The 20507-nt window shown below is 30.0% G+C and overlaps 1 protein-coding gene across 1 annotated transcript in view; it reads left to right on the plus strand.

The window, feature by feature from the left end:
- Window positions 1-2343: 2343 nt before the first annotated feature.
- The window catches only part of LOC145334369 (CD151 antigen-like), a 93950-nt gene continuing 75786 nt past the window's right edge, over window positions 2344-20507 (plus strand). The window contains exon 1 of the mRNA XM_080179826.1: window positions 2344-2670. Within this exon, the coding sequence (XP_080035952.1) occupies window positions 2593-2670 (78 nt within the window). The 5' untranslated portion in view covers window positions 2344-2592. The remainder of the gene's footprint in view (window positions 2671-20507) is intronic.

A 20507-nucleotide genomic window follows, 5' to 3' on the forward strand; every position in this document is an offset into this window, starting at 1 on the left:
AGAACCTTAGAATTATTGAACACACTTGCGTGATATAATTTGACATAAGTAATGTATAAGACGACGTATATTCTATTTTCTTGATTAATTACATGCTACTATACTAAAAATAGTCTAGTTTATTCATAGATTATATTTTAATATTTCAAACAAGAACAAATATGATAACGCGAAATGAGTTTTGGGTTCATTTAGCAGCTATATACGTTCCTCAGGTCTCTAGAGGGTGGGGGTGGGGGGGGGGGGGGTGGTGGTATCTCTTTTATGAAAATGAGATAAGGATGGTAGGCTGATTAAAGACCAATTTTGTACAGCATGTACAACTGAGCTTTTGAAATATTTAAAAGACCGGTTTATGTTCTAGAACATACGAATCAATTAGCAATTACAGCTTTTTAGATTGGCTTCGTTGAATAAATAATAACGTTCTTGAGTAAGCTAAAATGCATGACTACATGACATCTAGAATCCTTTTTCTAAAATAATTATAGTGAGGTTTTGGAACTGAATTACTTTATAATGCATTGTGATAATAATGATACAATATGATTGTTAGAACCATGTGCAATAGTACAATAGTATGAATTGTATGTCCGGATGATATCAAGCAACTATATGGAAGGAAAGAAGGGGTAGGGAAAGGAAATTATTGCAATCCTCTCTTTATGTTCATGTTTGTTAAGAGAAATACCACCCTACAATTTATCATATTCGTACGTCAATGTTTCATTTCACTAAATCATTAACGACTTTTAATGTAAAATGACAAAAAAAGTCTTTTTCAGTAACTTTTAAAAATTTCAATTGCTCATAGACTTTTATGTTAAAAAGAAACCCCTGTGTTTGTAGCCTTTCTGCAAGTACAACTCAGAAGCTGTACCTGTATGGATGTAATTGTCTTAGAATTTAAAAAGCATGGTTTGTTTGATTAGCCATAGTTTCTTAGGGTTTGGACCTAAGACTCCTGGAGTATGTTGAGACACTTTTGTATATTCACCAGGGCCAGCTTAAGTATGACTTGACACGCTGTCTCATGAGAGCTCCTCGTTATTACCTCACCCTCGCCGGTTTTGAGTATGGCAGGTGTCCCAGATTAAGTCACCGTAATGAATGACACTCTCCTCAGAGGAGCCTGGGATTAAGGGAAGTGATGGTATTATACACTTGTTTATTAGGCATCCATTTTACCTAACAATCTCCCTTCCAACGCAACTGGGGGAGGTTGCGTGAATACACATTGGAGAATTCGAGACAACATGTTGTGATTGCAACATGCATGGGTTTGAACTCGAATTCTCATCACCGTAACTCAGTGCAGTACCACAGAGCTACGGCGCCCCCGTAAAAAATATGGTAAAAAAGCATGGTCTAAGTTGTTGGTGCACTGTATAATTATTCCTTACATAATAATAACAGCCTTCCTCAATCATTGCACCAGATATTAAGAAATTAAGCTTTTTCAACAAAAATAGATTTTTTCTTTTAATGAGCATTAAGACTCATTAATTTATTTTTTTGTCTTTCTAATTGTCTAGGTGCGACCCCTCCTTTAGCAAAATGCCTCTAAAGATTATAATTCTTTCAAATAAATTCTTCAATTAACTTCCGCGAAGCGCTCCTGAATTGGAAAAAAAATTTACACACCCCCCTTAAAATTTAGGGAGGTGGGACATTTTTACTTTGACACTCCCTTGGCTACATTAGGGGGATGTGTCAAGGGGGTGTAGACCCTTAGCAAGGGGGGTAACATCTATGATGGATATCCTTTCCTTTTATTTTGCCAGGGGTGTGGATAAATCCCCCTTCTTGCGAGCCTCTAATATTCTTCATCATCAATACTAAAAATGGACATTTAATTGTCTTTAATAGAAGGAATTAATACTTTCGTGTTTTTCTTGTCAATAATTGCACCTTGCATCTGTACCTTTAAGCTGATGAAACCTTTATTCCTTATCCTATATAGTATACACAACATTTGAGTATTGGTTGTAAAATATTGATGCCACAAATAGTGAAAACAGAGGGATGGCACCATGGGGGGGGGGGGCTATAAGAATTGATGGTGGATGATATTATATATAGAGGAGAGAGAGATGGATAGAGCTAAAAACATAATATGTCCTCTGAAAGCCTCCCCCTCACCCCCTTCACTCCTTCTAACAGCCTCTACTAAGAGAAGAAATAATATAATAGGGGGGGGGGGGGGGGGGAGGGAAAACACATAACTTTGTGGACGTGGGTTGAAAGTCAGAGAAGTGGTTGTAAAAAGGGATATAAAAAGTGGTGTGGGGTAACCTCGGGGGGGGGGATTGTAGAAATTGGCAGAATGTATTAATATAGTTTCCAGTGTGCGGATAGATGGCACTTACACTCAGTCAACTCAAACCAAGGCTGAAAAAAGCACCGAAAAATTGATCCAAGAGATTAAAAATAGCCCAAATCACCATTAAAATCACTGCCATATAGTTTGACTGTTGAGCTGTTATGCTATGTACATCCTGTACCTCAACTATTACGAGTAAAGCCCCTCTATAGCGGCTAAATTACACCAGTGTTTGTTTGTGTTTGTGATTTAATATCTGTAGACTAAAAATGTGTTCAGCAAGTACGAGAAGTTTTGGAGTTTTCTGTATGAAACTTCTTCTCCTCATAGTTAATACTCTTCTAGGGGTAAGCTTAACATTTATTTCAATATTACAACAACTATGTAAATATTTACTTATGATAATTACTTACATTTATATATTATCTTTAATTATAAACACAAATATCTCATGATCAAGAAAATTAACTTTCTTATCTTCTTCCTTTATTTTTTATAAAGATGTATGTATAATTATGAGAAAACATAGAAAAAAAATACTATAAGCTATTTGCTCTTTAATCTCTTAAGTTTGTTCATTTTTAACTTTATTTTTAGTTAAAAATACGTTAACTATTAATTAATATAATCGTCATTTTATTCTAAAAATAATATTTATAAAGATATCTTTAATTCCTTATTTTTTCTCCATTTAAAAGTATAAACTATATACAAAATCCAACATTTCTAATTTAGTTTAGTTCATATTCTTTCTGCCCACACATCAAATTAACTTATTTTTCTGTCTTTATCTTCCTATCTATCTATTTCTAAGGATATGTATCTTTGGTCCTATGACAAACGCAGGAGTCCCAAACGTCGGAGTGGACAAACGCAGAAGTGGACACTTAACTTAACCTAACCTATTTTAGACAATCTTATAGGTTTTAAATGCCTAACCCCTGCGGGGGGCTTATTTGTACATTCATATCTTAACCTAACCTAATCTGCATAGCAATACTTAATAAATTAATATTTTAACACTGCGTTTGTCCACTCCGACGTTTTTGACTCCTGCGTTTGTCTTGAAACCGTATCTTTCTTTCTTTACATCAAATATACTATGATGTATACTATTGATCTATCTATCTATCTCCCAGTCATCATTTTGTAACGCCTGATTTAATCTTATTCCTTTCATCTTTACTAATAATCAACATATCAAAATATCTAGCTTTCTACATGCTTATTAATAGCTTGTCTAATACTAGTTGCATCGCCAATAGCCTTTATAGTGGAGTGGCTGTGGTGGACCCATAAATAAATTATATGTTTTGGAAAAATCTTTGGAAGGGAGACACTTTTAAAAAAAAGTAAAATAGCTTAAAACCATAGCAAGACTAATCGGACTATTGGTTAGCGAGATCTTAAGGTTCTGAGAAATAGACAGATCACAATCTTCTTTAAATCTACTCATGTATTTGAACCAATCCATAATACAAAGTAAACTAATCATAAACTAAAATTTTTAAACACTCTTCTATCTATCAATCTGTATATTCCTCTATCTGTCTATAAATCCAAATATCTATCTATCTATCCAATTATCTACCTCTGGTTTCTATCTATCTATCTTGCTAAGTATCATTTCCAGAGTAACTATTGAAAGTTGTGAGAATTCTAAGAATTTCTGTGTCAGACAGCTCAAATCATATTTGTATGTGTGTGTGTGTGTTTGTGTGTGTACATGTGTGTGTGTGTTTGTGTGTGTACATGTGTGTGTATTATTATACGTGTGTAAAATTCTGTGTTGACTTCATATTTCTGTGTGTTTTATATTTTATAAAGTTTCTGAAAATAGATTGTTGTTGCGAAGCAATTCTACATTTTCTAACTACAGCACGGCTGTCAAATAATCATTATGATAATTTTTGTCTAATAAACTTAATTAACTTAGATTTCTATTGTAATTTTCAATAGTCTTATTTGGATAATCCTATTACATAGAAGCAGGTTTTTTTTTATGAAGCATAAGATTTCGATAATGACTGAACTAATTCTATATCTTTGGGAAAGCTTCACGTGAGTCCCAGGATAGTTTTTATTCTATTTTATGTTTATATATTAGTATTATTTTAGGCTATTTCTCTATCCATACCTTCCCCTTCGATTTCGTAGTCCATAGATGCTAGATGTTAGTTTAGGTCTTACAAAAATTAAATTTTTAAAAATATTTTGTTTGTATAAACTTGAGTCTAAAAAAAAATTATAAATTCAATTCAATTAAAATTTACCCTGGTACCTAACGAACATGGTTGATCTTGTCTTGTGGAATATTGTGTATTTTAAACATATTGTAGTAAATATATACATTTTATATGCATGAATTTTGTAGTAAAACAAGAGCAAACATTTCCAGAACGTTTTATTTGGTTGTGTACGTTGCTAAGAGCATTACGGATGGATCTGTTAAGAGCCAATTTAAAATATAAGAGTAAATCATTTGGGCCAATCTCAAAACTTATTTGAATTTATCCTATTATATAAAGTAGTAAGCGTTTTTTGTCTGTCCCGAAGGATCTTGCTAACCGCTGAACCGATATTGTTCTCCTTTACAGTGAAGCTTCTTATAGGTCCTAGGAAGGTTTTAAACTATTTTTGGGGAGGGTTTCTTCATCCCCCTCCCCCACAAAAAAATATTTTTTTTACTCTTTTGAATTTGAAATTTCAAATGGGATGAGGTTGACTTTTCCTCCTCCTACCTTAAGTGCCCCTAGAGGCTTCTAGGGGCGTAGCCGCTAGTAAACCAATAAAGCACTACGACAACAATGTTAATGTTTCAAGCGATGAGTGATATGAAGGCCAGACAGACACAGAGCACTTGTGTAGTAGCTTCGCTTCTAAAATAAACAACAAAAAATTACAATTAAGAATCATAAATTATAAAAAAAAATATTCAATGCATTTTTGTGACAGTCGCAATGGTAAATACACAAAACTAATTCGTTGATGTAGATGTTCGTTTGTAGAGATGCTATGAATGTAAAAATTTTCTAAATATAGCCAACAAAATGTAAGGAAATATGTTGTACTATATAGGTAAATGTTTTGTAATAAATGTACAGGAACTAATATTCTATAAAAGAAAATATATTAGTTGGAGAACATTGACCCAATTATGTAGATGCGTAATTTTTATAATTTTCTTCCTGTCAATCATGAATTAATTTTTCGTTACGTTTTATGACGTTTTAATTATAAAAATCTCTACAGTTTAACTTGCCATCTATTTGATATAACTAAATTGTTAAAAGCGAAGCTTTTCTATAATTAGGGTCGGTCCGTCCGTCCGTACGTCCGTCACGGAGAGTTGGCTCTTTTCGTTAATTTAAACAGGTTAGAATTGTCCTATCGATTCTAAACTTTGCATGATGATTCCTATAGTAGTTAGGTACAATTAAGAAAGCGTAGCAACTCTATAAACAATACCACAATGTCCGTACGTCCATTTTAAACATGTCGATTTTTAACTTTTTTGACAACAAATTTTTATATGTTAAATTAACCGATTCTTCTGATTTTTTGAAAACTGATTCCTATTACAACAAGGTACAATGTTATTAGCGAAGCCTCTCTATAAACAAGTCCCAAAAATGTAAGTATGTCCTTAAACAGTATCATCTATTTATGCAGTTTTGCAACAAATTTTCTTAAAATATTGTTTGTACTGATGCATTAATATTCTGCTAATTCAGTTCTGACAATCTACAAGTGTTAATGTTCGTTTGTCCTTCCATTTCAGAGCTTCGCTTTTATGGATGTTGTCATCCTTGTTTAAATACAAAACATGTATGGCTTGCTGAGAAAGCCTAGAGGGTCATATTTTAAATTTTTTATGTCTACATAAAATTTGTTTAATATGTGTAAAAACTTTTCGTAGGTATATATTATTACAAAATAGTATTTTTTTTTTGCTGGGCTACTGTCAAAACCAAAAATTTGGAGTGTGAGGGGGGGGGGTGAAAAATCCTTGACCTATATTAATGTATATTTACAGATTATATTTCTATGATTCTGTTAATAATTCTTATATTACAATACATGAAATATAATCAAATTATTGATTCAATCTTCTACTTTATTGATCTTTCATTTTGTAAAGCAAAGCGCCTCTACAATTAGCATCCTAGGATCTATGACAGTTGAACAATTAATTTTGGCAATTCTTCAATATTAAAACCAATGAAAGTTGATATTTTTTTGGTCAATATTTAGGCTTCATGTATATTTTATACTTGTTTGACAAAAGGGGATTGTAGAAAAATCTTCAAACATATACTTATATAAGCTGAAAGCAACACAAGAATTTTGTATTGGACATTCAAATGATAGAAACATCTTATTGATTTTAAACTTCAATGGTTAAACGAATAGTTGAATCTAATAATTAATAATCATAATATTTTTGTTATAAATCTTTTATGGTTGTAGTAAAATTTACATGTTTTAAATCAATATGATTTTTCCATCTAGTTGAATAATTTGATACAGCAATCTAAACCTGTTAAAATAAATCATGAAGATTCTCAATGTTTTTTGCTAAAAATGTTTCAGGGGGTGTAGACACTTTTATCAATATGTTGAAGAGGAGAATTAATATTCTGCTCTATTATATTCTCATAGGGCGAAAAAAATGTCCGTGCACTTTGCGTATCTTCTGGCAAAATAACTTGAATTTGGTTATGAGAAAATCTTTAATAGTTATTTATCCTGTAGTATTACAGACATCTTTCCGCGGAAATTAAAACAAAAGTTTAAAACCAGTTTTGTTAGACTCGAGGGGGCGAAGGCCCGAGCCAAGTTTGTTGAGCCCCGAGATGCCAAAGTACATTTTTATAATTGTAGAAAACTGTATTTAATACGATGCTAGACATATTTTTTTTCTATGGATTAGAACCAGTTGTGATCCAGCGGATATTGATCGGTTTCAAAGCCATACTGGAAAAATTATTATCATTATTATTATCTTGAGAAACTCATTTACCTTCCTATCTTCCTATATACTTCATTATATGCATAATTTACAATATATACTATAAAAGTTAATAGTGGTCAGGAGGTCAAAAAATAAACATAAATATTTTATGTTTAATACACAAAAGATGTAAAAGTGTTTTAAAACGATATTTGAAATTATCCTTTAAATTTTGCCTTTTTTAGCTTAAACAAATGAAGTACATATGCGCTTTAAGGGAAAAACACGATAAATATTGATATTGCCTATAATTTGTTTTCATTAACCTATTTTTGTTCATGTCTGAAAAGGTCTTTAATTTTTTTTCATTATTTTTTATAGTGTGACCACACAAACCCTATATACTATACACACATCCATTAGTACAAACATATATTAGAACCATTAGGGTGCTTCAAAAATGTATTTTTTTGTATGATACAATCTTCAAATCAGCTTTTTTATTTCAAAAGACAATAGTAGAAGGATTCAAAAGGTTACTTTTTCATGATAAGATCAGCTCATCGGCTTAGACTTTTAGTTATTAGGCCCAGTTTATTGTTATATACTATTCTTATTTACTTAGTAAAGATAAAATGTTTCTTTGGAGGACGGGATACATCACGAGATCTTATTTTGGTTTATCTCTGAAATAAATCTTGCTTGACTATGTGCATGATTATATGGTCACACGCCTGCTTTTAGGCTAAGGCATTCCCACAACTCTAAACTGACAAAGCAACAGTAGAAACTATCGCCTTCGCGACAATGAGCGGATGTACAGCATGTTGGAAGAAAAGAAAACTTCAAAATAAAGTTTTTTGACTTCTTTATTTATTTTTTGTCAGGTAGACCTAAAAATAGCGTTTGATATCAAACAATTAGAAATATTTGTCTTTTTTTACAAGAAAAACTGTAAATCTGTTAAAATCTTGTGGGATGTATGCAAAGTTAATTATAAAAAATTATAATCCTTAGAGAAACCTCATAAACACACAAATACACACACACACACACACAAGCACACACACAAATAAATATACATATGTATATTAAGGCGGGTTGATTTCCAACTTTTTTGGAATTTCACATTTTTTCACATTGGCAAGGGTTACTGGGCCTATATAAAACCCTGTGAAACTTGAAACAGGTTTTTTAATCCAAAAACAACGGGCGCGCGGGGGAGGGAATAAAAAGTGCCCACCCCCTTATAAAACCAAAAATTGAAATTCCTTTAAACAATGGCATGTTGCATATCAAAATGACCGCATTGAAATGCTGATTACGAATCTGAAAACCGTTTTGAAAAATATTGCTCCTAGTTTGAATAAGAGCTCATTTAGTACCTTAAAAGGCTGATTTAGTCAAAATTGTTCATTTTGGTAGGTTATTTGAAAATCATTTCAGACTGAATCAATATTTTTCAAAACGGTTTTAGATCTGTAATCAGCATTTCAATGCGGTCATTTTGATATGCGAACACAGTAAAAGTGTTGGACTGATTATGATGTAACAAAAAAAATTAGCCAATGAGAGGCTATTATTGACTAATGGTAAAATTTATAGTGGCCTCTCATTGGCTAATTTTTTTTTGTTATGTCATAATCAGTCTGACACTTTTACTGTGTTCTGATATGCAACATGCCTGTGTTTGAAGGAATTTAAATTTTTGGTTTTATAAGGGGGCGGGCACATTTTATAACCCCCACGCGCCTGTTGTTTTTGGATTAAAAAACCTCTTTCAAATTTCACAGGGTTTTATATTGGCCCAGTAACCCTTGCCAATGTGAAAAAATGTGAAATTCCAAAAAAGTTGGAAATCAACCCGCCTTAATGTATATACACAGACAAACAAACACACCCAAAAGACAAATAAAAAAACATCGAAGCATTTTAGAAACATTTTAGTTAAACTTTAGGAATTATATGTTTTTCAATAGCATTTCTCTTTATAATATTTTTTGGAGACTTTGGAGATAGACAAACAGACAACCGATAATATACAACCTATAGAATGAATTTGTTTCTTTTACATACAAACATTAACACACCACTTACACACACTAAACATACACACACACCACTAACACACACTAAACATACACACACACCACTTACACACACTAAACATTCACACACACCACTTACACACAGAAAACATACACACACACCACTTACACACACTAAACATACACACACACCATTTACACACACTAAACATACACACACACACACTAAACATACACACACACCACTTACACACACTAAACATACACACACACCACTTACACACACTAAACATACACACACACCACTTACACACACTAAACACACACACACACCACTTACACACACACACACTAAACACACACACACACACACACAAGTATAATTATGATGTTTACTACTGTTAATGAAGCTTACAGTGTAAATAGCCCGAGTAGCTTTTAAACTAAGGATCCCTATAAGTACTCATTTCCAAGGACACATATAAATACTCTTGTAAAAAAATGAAAATTAAAATATCATAAATTTATAAAAAAAAAACAATTTAGATAAATAAGGCCATTTCTCTTGAAGGGACCTTTTAAAAAACCTTTTGTGCCTTATCGAAAAAGCGGTTATCGAGATCTTTAATTACAAACAAAGTAACAGCGGAAAATATGATTTTTTTTCATAATTGTAATATTCCTTTACATTCCTCCTATTTCTAATGTTTTGATTACTTTTGTAATGACACCATTCATAAATACCACAGCAAAGTTATAATAAACAGTATATACATACACTAATTATCATAGTTATAAAGAAAACAAGAATGACACCATTCATAAATACAACAGCAAAGTTTTAATAGACAGTATATGTACAATAATTATTATAGTTATAAAGAAAACAAGGATGACAACATTCATAAATAGCTCAGCAAAATTTTAATAGACAGTATATACATACACTAATTATTATAGTTATAAAGAAAACAAGGATGATAACATTAATGAATACACAAGCAAAGTTATAATAAACAGTATATACATACACTAATTATCATAGTTATAAAGAAAACAAGGATGACAACATTCATAAATAGCTCAGCAAAGTTTTAATAGACAGTATATACATACACTAATTATTATAGTTATAAAGAAAACAAGGATGATAACATTAATGAATACACAAGCAAAGTTATAATAAACAGTATATACATACACTAATTATTATAGTTATAAAGAAAACAAGGATGACAACATTCATAAATACACAAGCAAAGTTATAATAAACAGTATATACATACACTAATTATCATAGTTATAAAGAAAACAAGGATGACAACATTCATAAATAGCTCAGCAAAATTTTAATAGACAGTATATACATACACTAATTATTATAGTTATAAAGAAAACAAGGATGATAACATTAATGAATACACAAGCAAAGTTATAATAAACAGTATATACATACACTAATTATTATAGTTATAAAGAAAACAAGGATGACAACATTCATAAATACACAAGCAAAGTTATAATAAACAGTATATACATACACTAATTATCATAGTTATAAAGAAAACAAGGATGACAACATTCATAAATAGCTCAGCAAAATTTTAATAGACAGTATATACATACACTAATTATTATAGTTATAAAGAAAACAAGGATGATAACATTAATGAATACACAAGCAAAGTTATAATAAACAGTATATACATACACTAATTATCATAGTTATAAAGAAAACAAGGATGACAACATTCATAAATAGCTCAGCAAAATTTTAATAGACAGTATATACATACACTAATTATTATAGTTATAAAGAAAACAAGGATGATAACATTAATGAATACACAAGCAAAGTTATAATAAACAGTATATACATACACTAATTATTATAGTTATAAAGAAAACAAGGATGACAACATCCATAAATACACAAGCAAAGTTATAATAAACAGTATATACATACACTAATTATCATAGTTATAAAGAAAACAAGGATGACAACATTCATAAATAGCTCAGCAAAATTTTAATAGACAGTATATACATACACTAATTATTATAGTTATAAAGAAAACAAGGATGATAACATTAATGAATACACAAGCAAAGTATTAATAAACAGTATATACATACACTAATTATTATAGTTATAAAGAAAACAAGGATGACAACATCCATAAATACACAAGCAAAGTTATAATAAACAGTATATACATACACTAATTATCATAGTTATAAAGAAAACAAGGATGACAACATTCTTAAATACCTCAGCAAAGTTTTAATAAACAGTATATACATATACTAATCATTATAGTTATAAAGAAAACAAGGATGACAACATTCATAAATACCCCAGCAAAGTTATAATAAACAGTATATACATACACTAATTATTATAGTTATAAAGAAAACAAGGATGACAACATCCATAATTACCTCAGCAAAGTTTTAATAAACAGTATATACATACACTAATAATTATAGTTATGAAGAAAACAAAGATGACAACATCCATAAATACCTCAGCAAAGTTATAAGAAACAGTATATACATATACTAATAATTATAGTTATAAAGAAAACAAGAATGACAACATTCATAAATAGCTCAGCAAAGTTTTAATAGACAGTATATGTACAATAATTATTATAGTTATAAAGAAAACAAGGATGACAACATTCATAAATAGCTCAGCAAAGTTATAATAAACAGTATATACATACACTAATTATTATAATTATAAAGAAAACAAGGATGACACCATTCATAAATACCTCAGCAAAGTTATAATAAACAGTATATATACATACACTAATTATTATAGTTATAAAGAAAACAAGGATGAAAACATTCATAAATACCTCAGTACAGTTTTAATAAACAGTATATACATACACTAATTATTATAATTATAAAGAAAACAAGGATGATACATCCATAAATACCACAGCAAAGTTATAATAAACAGTATATATACACTAATTATTAAAGTTTTAATAGACAGTACATGTACAATAATTATTATAGTTATAAAGAAAACAAGGATGACAACATTCATAAATACCTCAGCAAAGTTATAATAGACAGTATATGTACACTAATTATTATTGTTATAAAGAAAACGAGGATGACAACATTCATAAATACCTCAGCAAAGTTTTAATAAACAGTATATACATACAATAATTATTATAGTTATAAAGAAAACAAGGATGACAACATTCATAAATACCTCAGCAAAGTTATAATAGACAGTATATACATACACTAATTATTATAGTTATGAAGAAAACAAGAATGACAACATTCATAAATACCACAGTAAAGTTATAATAAACAGTATATACATTATACATACACTAATTATCATAGTTATAAAGAAAACAAGGATGACAACATCCTTAAATACCTCAGCAAAGTTTTAATAAACAGTATATACATACACTAATTATTATAGTTATAAAGAAAACAAGGATGACAACATTCATAAATACCACAGCAAAGTTTTAATAAACAGTATATACATACACTAATTATTATAGTTATAAAGAAAACAGAATGAAAACATGCATAAATACCTCAGCAAAGTTTTAATAAACAGTATATACGTACACTAATAATTATAGTTATAAAGAAAACAGAATGAAAACATTCATAAATACCTCAGCAAAGTTTTAATAAACAGTATATACATACACTAATTATTATAGTTATAAAGAAAACAAGGATGACAACATTCATAAATACACAAGCAAAGTTATAATAGACAGTATATGTACAATAATTATTATAGTTATAAAGAAAACAAGGATGACAACATTCATAAATACCTCAGCAAAGTTATAATAGACAGTATATACATACACTAATTATTATAGTTATAAAAAAAACAAGGATGTCAACATTCATAAATACACAAGCAAAGTTTTAATAAACAGTATATACATTAGGGTGGGTCGATTTAGGACATTTTTTTTCTGAGGCCAAAGTGGGGATCTGCAAATGATTTGTATTACTATAATACCTCTCTGGATGATTTAAAATTTATTCTAAGTCTTAAAACTGCTGACGACCAGGCATTCAATTGTATAGCTATTTGTAAATGGGAGTCAAAAATTTATTGAATCAGAACTATGGCTTCATGGTCCTCCCAGGAAAGGCATTGAGGAGTAGAATCAGGAACTTTTAACCGTTTAAAAAATTCTCGTTCCTAGCCTGAGAAAATCTCAAAAAACCTCTACAAATTAGACAATTCTCAATAAACCTTAAATAATTGTGGTTTTTTAGTGATTTCTAATTCTAGATACGAGATATTTTGAAACGGACAAAAGTTCCTGATTCAGCTCCTCAAGGCCTTTCCAGGGAGCACCATGAAGCAATAGTTCTGATTCAAAAAAAAATTTGAATGTCGTCTTTGCATATTAATAAGTGATGAAATATATTTTTTAGTGGTCGCGTTCTAAAACTCAATTTTTAAAAATTCTTATTCGGTCAGAAATGTTTTTAAGGTTAATTTTATCTGTTGCATATCCCCTCTTTGTCTAATTCCGATATGAACCCACCCTAATATACATACACTAATTATTATAGTTATAAAGAAAACAAGGATGACAACATCCATAAATACCCCAGCAAAGTTTTAATAAACAGTATATAAATACACTAATTATTATAGTTATAAAAAAACAACGATGTCAACATTCATAAATACACAAGCAAAGTTTTAATAAACAGTATAACACTAATTATAATAGCTATAAAGAAAACATGGATGACAACATTCATAAATACCACAGCAAAGTTATAATAAACAGTATATACATACACTAATTATTATAGTTATAAAGAAAACAAATATGACACCATTCATAAATACCTCAGCAAAGTTTTAATAAACAGTATATACATACACTAATTATTATAGTTATAAAGAAAACAAATATGACACCATTCATAAATACCACAGCAAAGTTATAATAAACAGTATATACATACACTAATTATTATAGTTATAAAGAAAACAAGGATGACAACATTCATAAATACCCATCAAAATTTTAATAAACAGTATATACATACACTAATTATTATAGTTATAAAGAAAACAAGGATGACAACATTCATAAATACCTCAGCAAAGTTTTAATAAACAGTATATAAATACACTAATTATCATAGTTATAAAGAAAACAAGGATGACAACATTCATAAATACCTCAGCAAAGTTTTAATAGACAGTATATACATACACTAATTATTATAATTATAAAGAAAACAAGAATGACAACATTCATAAATACCTCAGCAAAGTTTTAATAAACAGTATATACATACTCTAATTATTATAATTATAAAGAAAACAAGGATGACACCATTCATAAATACCTCAGCAAAGTTTTAATAGACAGTATATGTACAATAATTATTATAGTTATAAAGAAAACAAGGATGACAACATTCATAAATACCTCAGCAAAGTTTTAATAAACAGTATATACATACTCTAATTATTATAATTATAAAGAAAACAAGGATGACAACATTCATAAATACCTCAGCAAAGTTATAATAAACAGTATATACATACTCTAATTATTATAGTTATAAAGAAAACAAGGATGACAAGATTCATAAATACCACAGCAAAGTTATAATAAACAGTATATGTACACTAATAATTATAGTTATAAAGAAAACAAGGATGACAACATTCATAAATACCCATCAAAATTTTAATAAACAGTATATACATACACTAATTATTATAGTTATAAAGAAAACAAGGATGACAACATTCATAAATACCTCAGCAAAGTTTTAATAAACAGTATATAAATACACTAATTATCATAGTTATAAAGAAAACAAGGATGACAACATTCATAAATACCTCAGCAAAGTTTTAATAGACAGTATATACATACACTAATTATTATAATTATAAAGAAAACAAGAATGACAACATTCATAAATACCACAGCAAAGTTTTAATAAGCAGTATATACATACACTAATTATTATAGAAATAAAGAAAACAAGGATGGCAACATTCATAAATACCTCAGCAAAGTTTTAATAAACAGTATATACATACACTAATTATTATAGTTATAAAGAAAACAAGAATGACAACATCCATAAATACCACAGCAAAGTTATAATAGACAGTATATACATACACTAATTATTATAGTTATAAAGAAAACAAGGGTGACAACATTCATAAATAGCTCAGTACAGTATTAATAGACAGTATATACATACACTAACTATTATAGTTATAAAGGAAACAAGGATGACAACATTCATAAATACACAAGCAAAGTTATAATAGACAGTATATACATACACTAATTATTATAGAAATAAAGAAAACAAGGATGACAACATTCATAAATACACAAGCAAAGTTATAATAGACAGTATATACATACACTAATTATTATAGTGATTATCAGGGCTACAACAACAACCATTAGATTTGTATACTGTATGCTCTTTACTGAGGGGTATCTTTACAAAAAGTCCACCCTTTTTCTTATATACCATCCGAGAAAATAAGATTCCCATATAAAACTCATCGTAAATAGAGCATATCATGGGAGGTTAGTCAATAGCCAACAGATAAATAGACAGACAAACGAACACAGTAATAGTGTCTGACTGATTATGACGTAACAAAATAAATTAGCCAATGAGAGGCCACTATAAATTTTACCATTGGTCAATAACGGCCTCTCATTGGCTATTTTTTTTTGTTACGTCATAATCAGTCAGACACTATTACTTTGTAATAGTGTCTGACTGATTTGTAATAGTGTCTGACTGATTATGACGTAACAAATAAATTAGCCAATGAGAGGCCACTATAAATTTTACCATTGGTCAATAACGGCCTCTCATTGGCTATTTTTTTTTGTTACGTCATAATCAGTCAGACACTATTACTGTGTTCCAGACAAACATCCTGATGCTTTATTATAGCTTTTCAGTGCTCGGCAGAAGCGTCAGCCACCTGTAAATCTCAGGGAAATCAACCTAATACAAATGAAAAATCAGCTTGAAGTCTAAATCTTACCCAAATTATTGTAATCCCTCTTTTCAAAACATTCAAACGGTTTTAAATTTGAGTCTCTGTCGCAGCTGCCGCCCTTGGTTTTCATCCTTGTTTAAGAGTACTTTACTTGTACTCAGCTTGAAAATCTTAAACTGTGCTCTAAATAGGAAATATAATTAGCTGCCTTCAAGTGAAAACCATAATTTTTAGTTAACTCACTAAAATTTACTGACCCATTTCTTCTAATATATTTATAATGTTTATCAATTTACTTTTTATAAATTAATTTCAGAATAAAATATGATTCAGCACTAAAGAAACCTACATATTTATCTTGATTATATTTTGTTATATTACCCGTTACTTATAACCTTGTTACTTAGTCGTGGCTGCCGGCTGCCGAGCCCTGTTTTATGGTATTAATTTTTTCCCATCAGAAAATAGAAAATGTAAAAATCGTCTGTCCATCTATCCATCCATCCATCACACATCAATCTTTAGTAAACACAACAAACATAGTATAAATCACAGGGATAAGAGCTGTCTTACAGAATAGTCCGTCAAACTTATTAAGAATTTCTAGCAGTCTAAGATTTTATGTTTGTTTTAGTCACATATGATTTATTCCATTAATACGAGTGAGAATAATACATTCAACCGTTTGGCCGTTATAAGCTTTTAAAGTTTACAGATTTTTGGAAATAATCAATACCAGGAACATTTTGCCGTGAACTGCACTAGATCCAAACTTCGTTATCCTTTATCCCTGGCAGATATACACTTATTATGTGTGTCTGTGTATTTAGAGTCTGGCAAATTTACAGTTAAATATAAAAAAAATAAGAATAAATAGAAATCATTTGCTAAATAACCCTATAATAGGCAAGTCTAGAAGGGTTTTTTTGACTCACAATGAACATACTTTAACCTTTGTTAATTAGAAAAAAATAGGGTGAGTTCTATGCTTACCAGGCAATTTGAGGGAAAGCGCTGTAAAATTTTCTGAATTGTTTTACTTAAAAAGTATCACTTCCTGTGTACTGGGAAGGATACAAAGAAAGTATTTACAGGAAAAAACTGCACCAAAAGAGTGCGACATAAATAAAAAGAATTTCCCTAACTTTTACTTGGTCCAAAGTTTTACCTTATAGAATACCTTAATTAATTTTCTTGGTAGGATGGGGGTTATATTGGACTTTTACTTATAAAACGTCTTTTGCATTTATTTTATAATATAGTGTTTTGTCTATTGCTGCAAAGTAAGGCGTATGACTTTTATGATGAGTTTTATATTGACAGAGAGAAAATCTTGTAATAATTATCATTAGACAGGGAATTGTCTTGGCAAAGAAACGGGTGATATTGTTTACTGAAATTTAAGAATTGTAACGTTTACTGAGACTAAGTTAACTAAGTTAAAGAAAAGTTCAAAAAATAATTAATTTGATTTAGAAAAAATCAAGCAAATGTTTGTAGTCATAAAAAAAAGATAGGAAGAAAAAGAAAGATGTAAAATCAGCGTCATGAACTGACGTGCAAAGTGAGTAATAGATTAGCTTCGCCACTGATAAGATTAGATAATTGTTATCCTTTTATCAGTTTTTTAGGTATTGGTATCTGTCAGGAATCTTATGGAATAAGAAAATGGCCGATAGATTATCCCCAATTATGCTATACAAAATTACCTCTTCAGTAAATTACAATTAGTCGTTCAAACGGTTGGACACTGAATTTATTGAACCAACCAATCAAAATGAATTAAGTCCCCAAAGTAATTAAGCCAACGAATAAGAAAAAGTTATTACAAAACTTTGGGGACTAGTAAAATAAACAGCTCAATGTCCCCTCCCTCTTAGGGTATGAGTAGGGAATTAATGCACATTATGTCAATGTAAAGTGAAAGGCTCGGGTCAGGATTCTATCAATTAAGTATTATCCTATATACTAAAGTAATAGGATGTCTTTAGTATGACGTAGACTGTGTTTTGGGACGAAACTTTCAACCACCCGACAAAATGGCAAACGTTTTTAATCAGGGTTGGAGGGGATTTGGGGTGTTAATTATACGGGTACCCAAAGTTTCAAAACAATGTTTTCTTATTTTTTGGCTCAAAAACGTTGGTTCCTACATCAAATTTTTCTGATATTTTATTGTACTTGTACAGTAGGGTTTATTTGGTTTGTCATCATTGGGTGTGTACATCAATTTATTGTCTATTCATTTATTCCCAAAGATTTAACCCCTTTATATTCCCTTTTCCCATCAACCTGTTTAATTATAACATAACCCTACCTACAAATGGTTGGTTGGGTACTTGACTTTACTTCACCCCATCACTACCACGGATATTAAGGGATAGGACAATGAATGATAAATTGTAACATACCCAACTAAACGTAGATTTAATTACCCATTCTGTTGACTAAAGTTGGACAAACCAATTAAAATTTGATAAAAGTATTCAATAATTTTGAGCCAATTTTTGGAGAAAAAAAAACGTTTATACAAATGTTTTGGTACCAGTATAATTTGCAGTCCAACGTTCCCTCCCTCTCTGACTTCACCCCACTACAAAGATGTGTGGTGAAACATCAATTCTGCATAAATGCTTTAAAATACAAAATCAAAATACCAATGCAATAATTATTTTTTTAATTTGCCAACTAAAATGGTTTCTTAAAAATTTAAGCAAAAAATTCTTATTATCCAAGCAGTATTAAAATAGCAAAAATCAGATCAGCCGTCAGTCATAATCGTAAATTATTCCCATTTCAATGCTTTAGGATAAAAAAAATTCTTTACATAATACAATTTTTTAAGATTAGATATTTGGAACAACGAGGATGGGATTAATTTGTTGGTTCAATCTAGCAGTGTCCAAACTTTTCAACAAATTATTTGAACTTTCAAAAGGGGTTTGATCATAAAATTTATCTTCCATTATCTCATCCCATGATACCCCTGATTTACAATGAACCAGCGGCTATGCCTCCAGAGGCCTCTAGAGTCATTTGAAATGAGGAAGGGCGACCTCCACCCATTTTTAAAAGACAAAATTTTTAAAAAAAATATTGTACTCTTCTTAAAATTGTTATAAACCTTCCCATGACAAATGAAAAGCTACCCTGTAAACGAGAACTATATCGGTTCAGCGGTTAAGGAGCATTAGATCCTTTATTAAAGACAGAGAGAGATCCAGTTACTTTTATATGTATAAATTATCGGTTGCAATTGAGATGAAGCTTGAAAGCTTGATGAAACGCACATGAATGATAAACATACATGTACTTTGTATATATTTTCAAGTTGTAATATATGATGGCAAATTCTGGAATACTTTCAAAGTGTATCAGACTCCTCTCAAAATAATTGTTCATGTAAAACTGTTAATTTATCAAAGACGGAGGAGGCGTATAACACATATAACGCGCATCTGTGTATCGTCGGGTTTGTAGGTTCGATTCTCGGATAACTAACTTAAGACATTAAAAGTTGTACCTGTTATAATAAGAGTAGGAATGCATTAGGACTAAACAAGCTTAACAGACATTAACATGCATAGTTAAAAGTTCCAGACAAAATTCGATTTTAAAAAGCTGCAACCATCAACTAAATTAATTCGAACAGACCTTTTTATCTGCAGCCAAATATTATTTTAAATTTATTTTGCTTTATGGCTATATCTTATTCCTGGATTTTAAATTTATGAAAAACTTGCATTAAATGGTAAAATTAACGTTCATAAGCAGCTTTGTCGAAACAATTATTGGAATTACCTAGCTGTCTAACCCATAATTAATTGTGGCTGACAATTCCAATTAATTTTGTTGAGTATTAATTATTCTTACTTTACCGCTAGCTGCATGTAATTGTTTTTATATAAAAAATATCTAGATTATTACGGATACATAGCAGTATCCTATATTTTTGCAGTGGATCATCTCCACACCCCCCCCCCCCCCTTTACTATTTTGTTATGTAATATTTATCCCTAAAATACAGGTTTTTATGAGTGATGATTATGTTTGGTTTAATTGGGTTGAGATTTTCAGTTTGTGTCTTTTATTCATAGCTTCCCTCCCTTTGTAGTTTACCCACCCTTGTAGTTTTTGGATGTT

The sequence above is a fragment of the Acartia tonsa genome, chromosome 2 (genome assembly GCF_053477335.1).
Source record: "Acartia tonsa isolate MP-2025a chromosome 2, ASM5347733v1, whole genome shotgun sequence".
Classification (NCBI taxonomy): Eukaryota; Metazoa; Arthropoda; class Copepoda; order Calanoida; family Acartiidae; genus Acartia; species Acartia tonsa.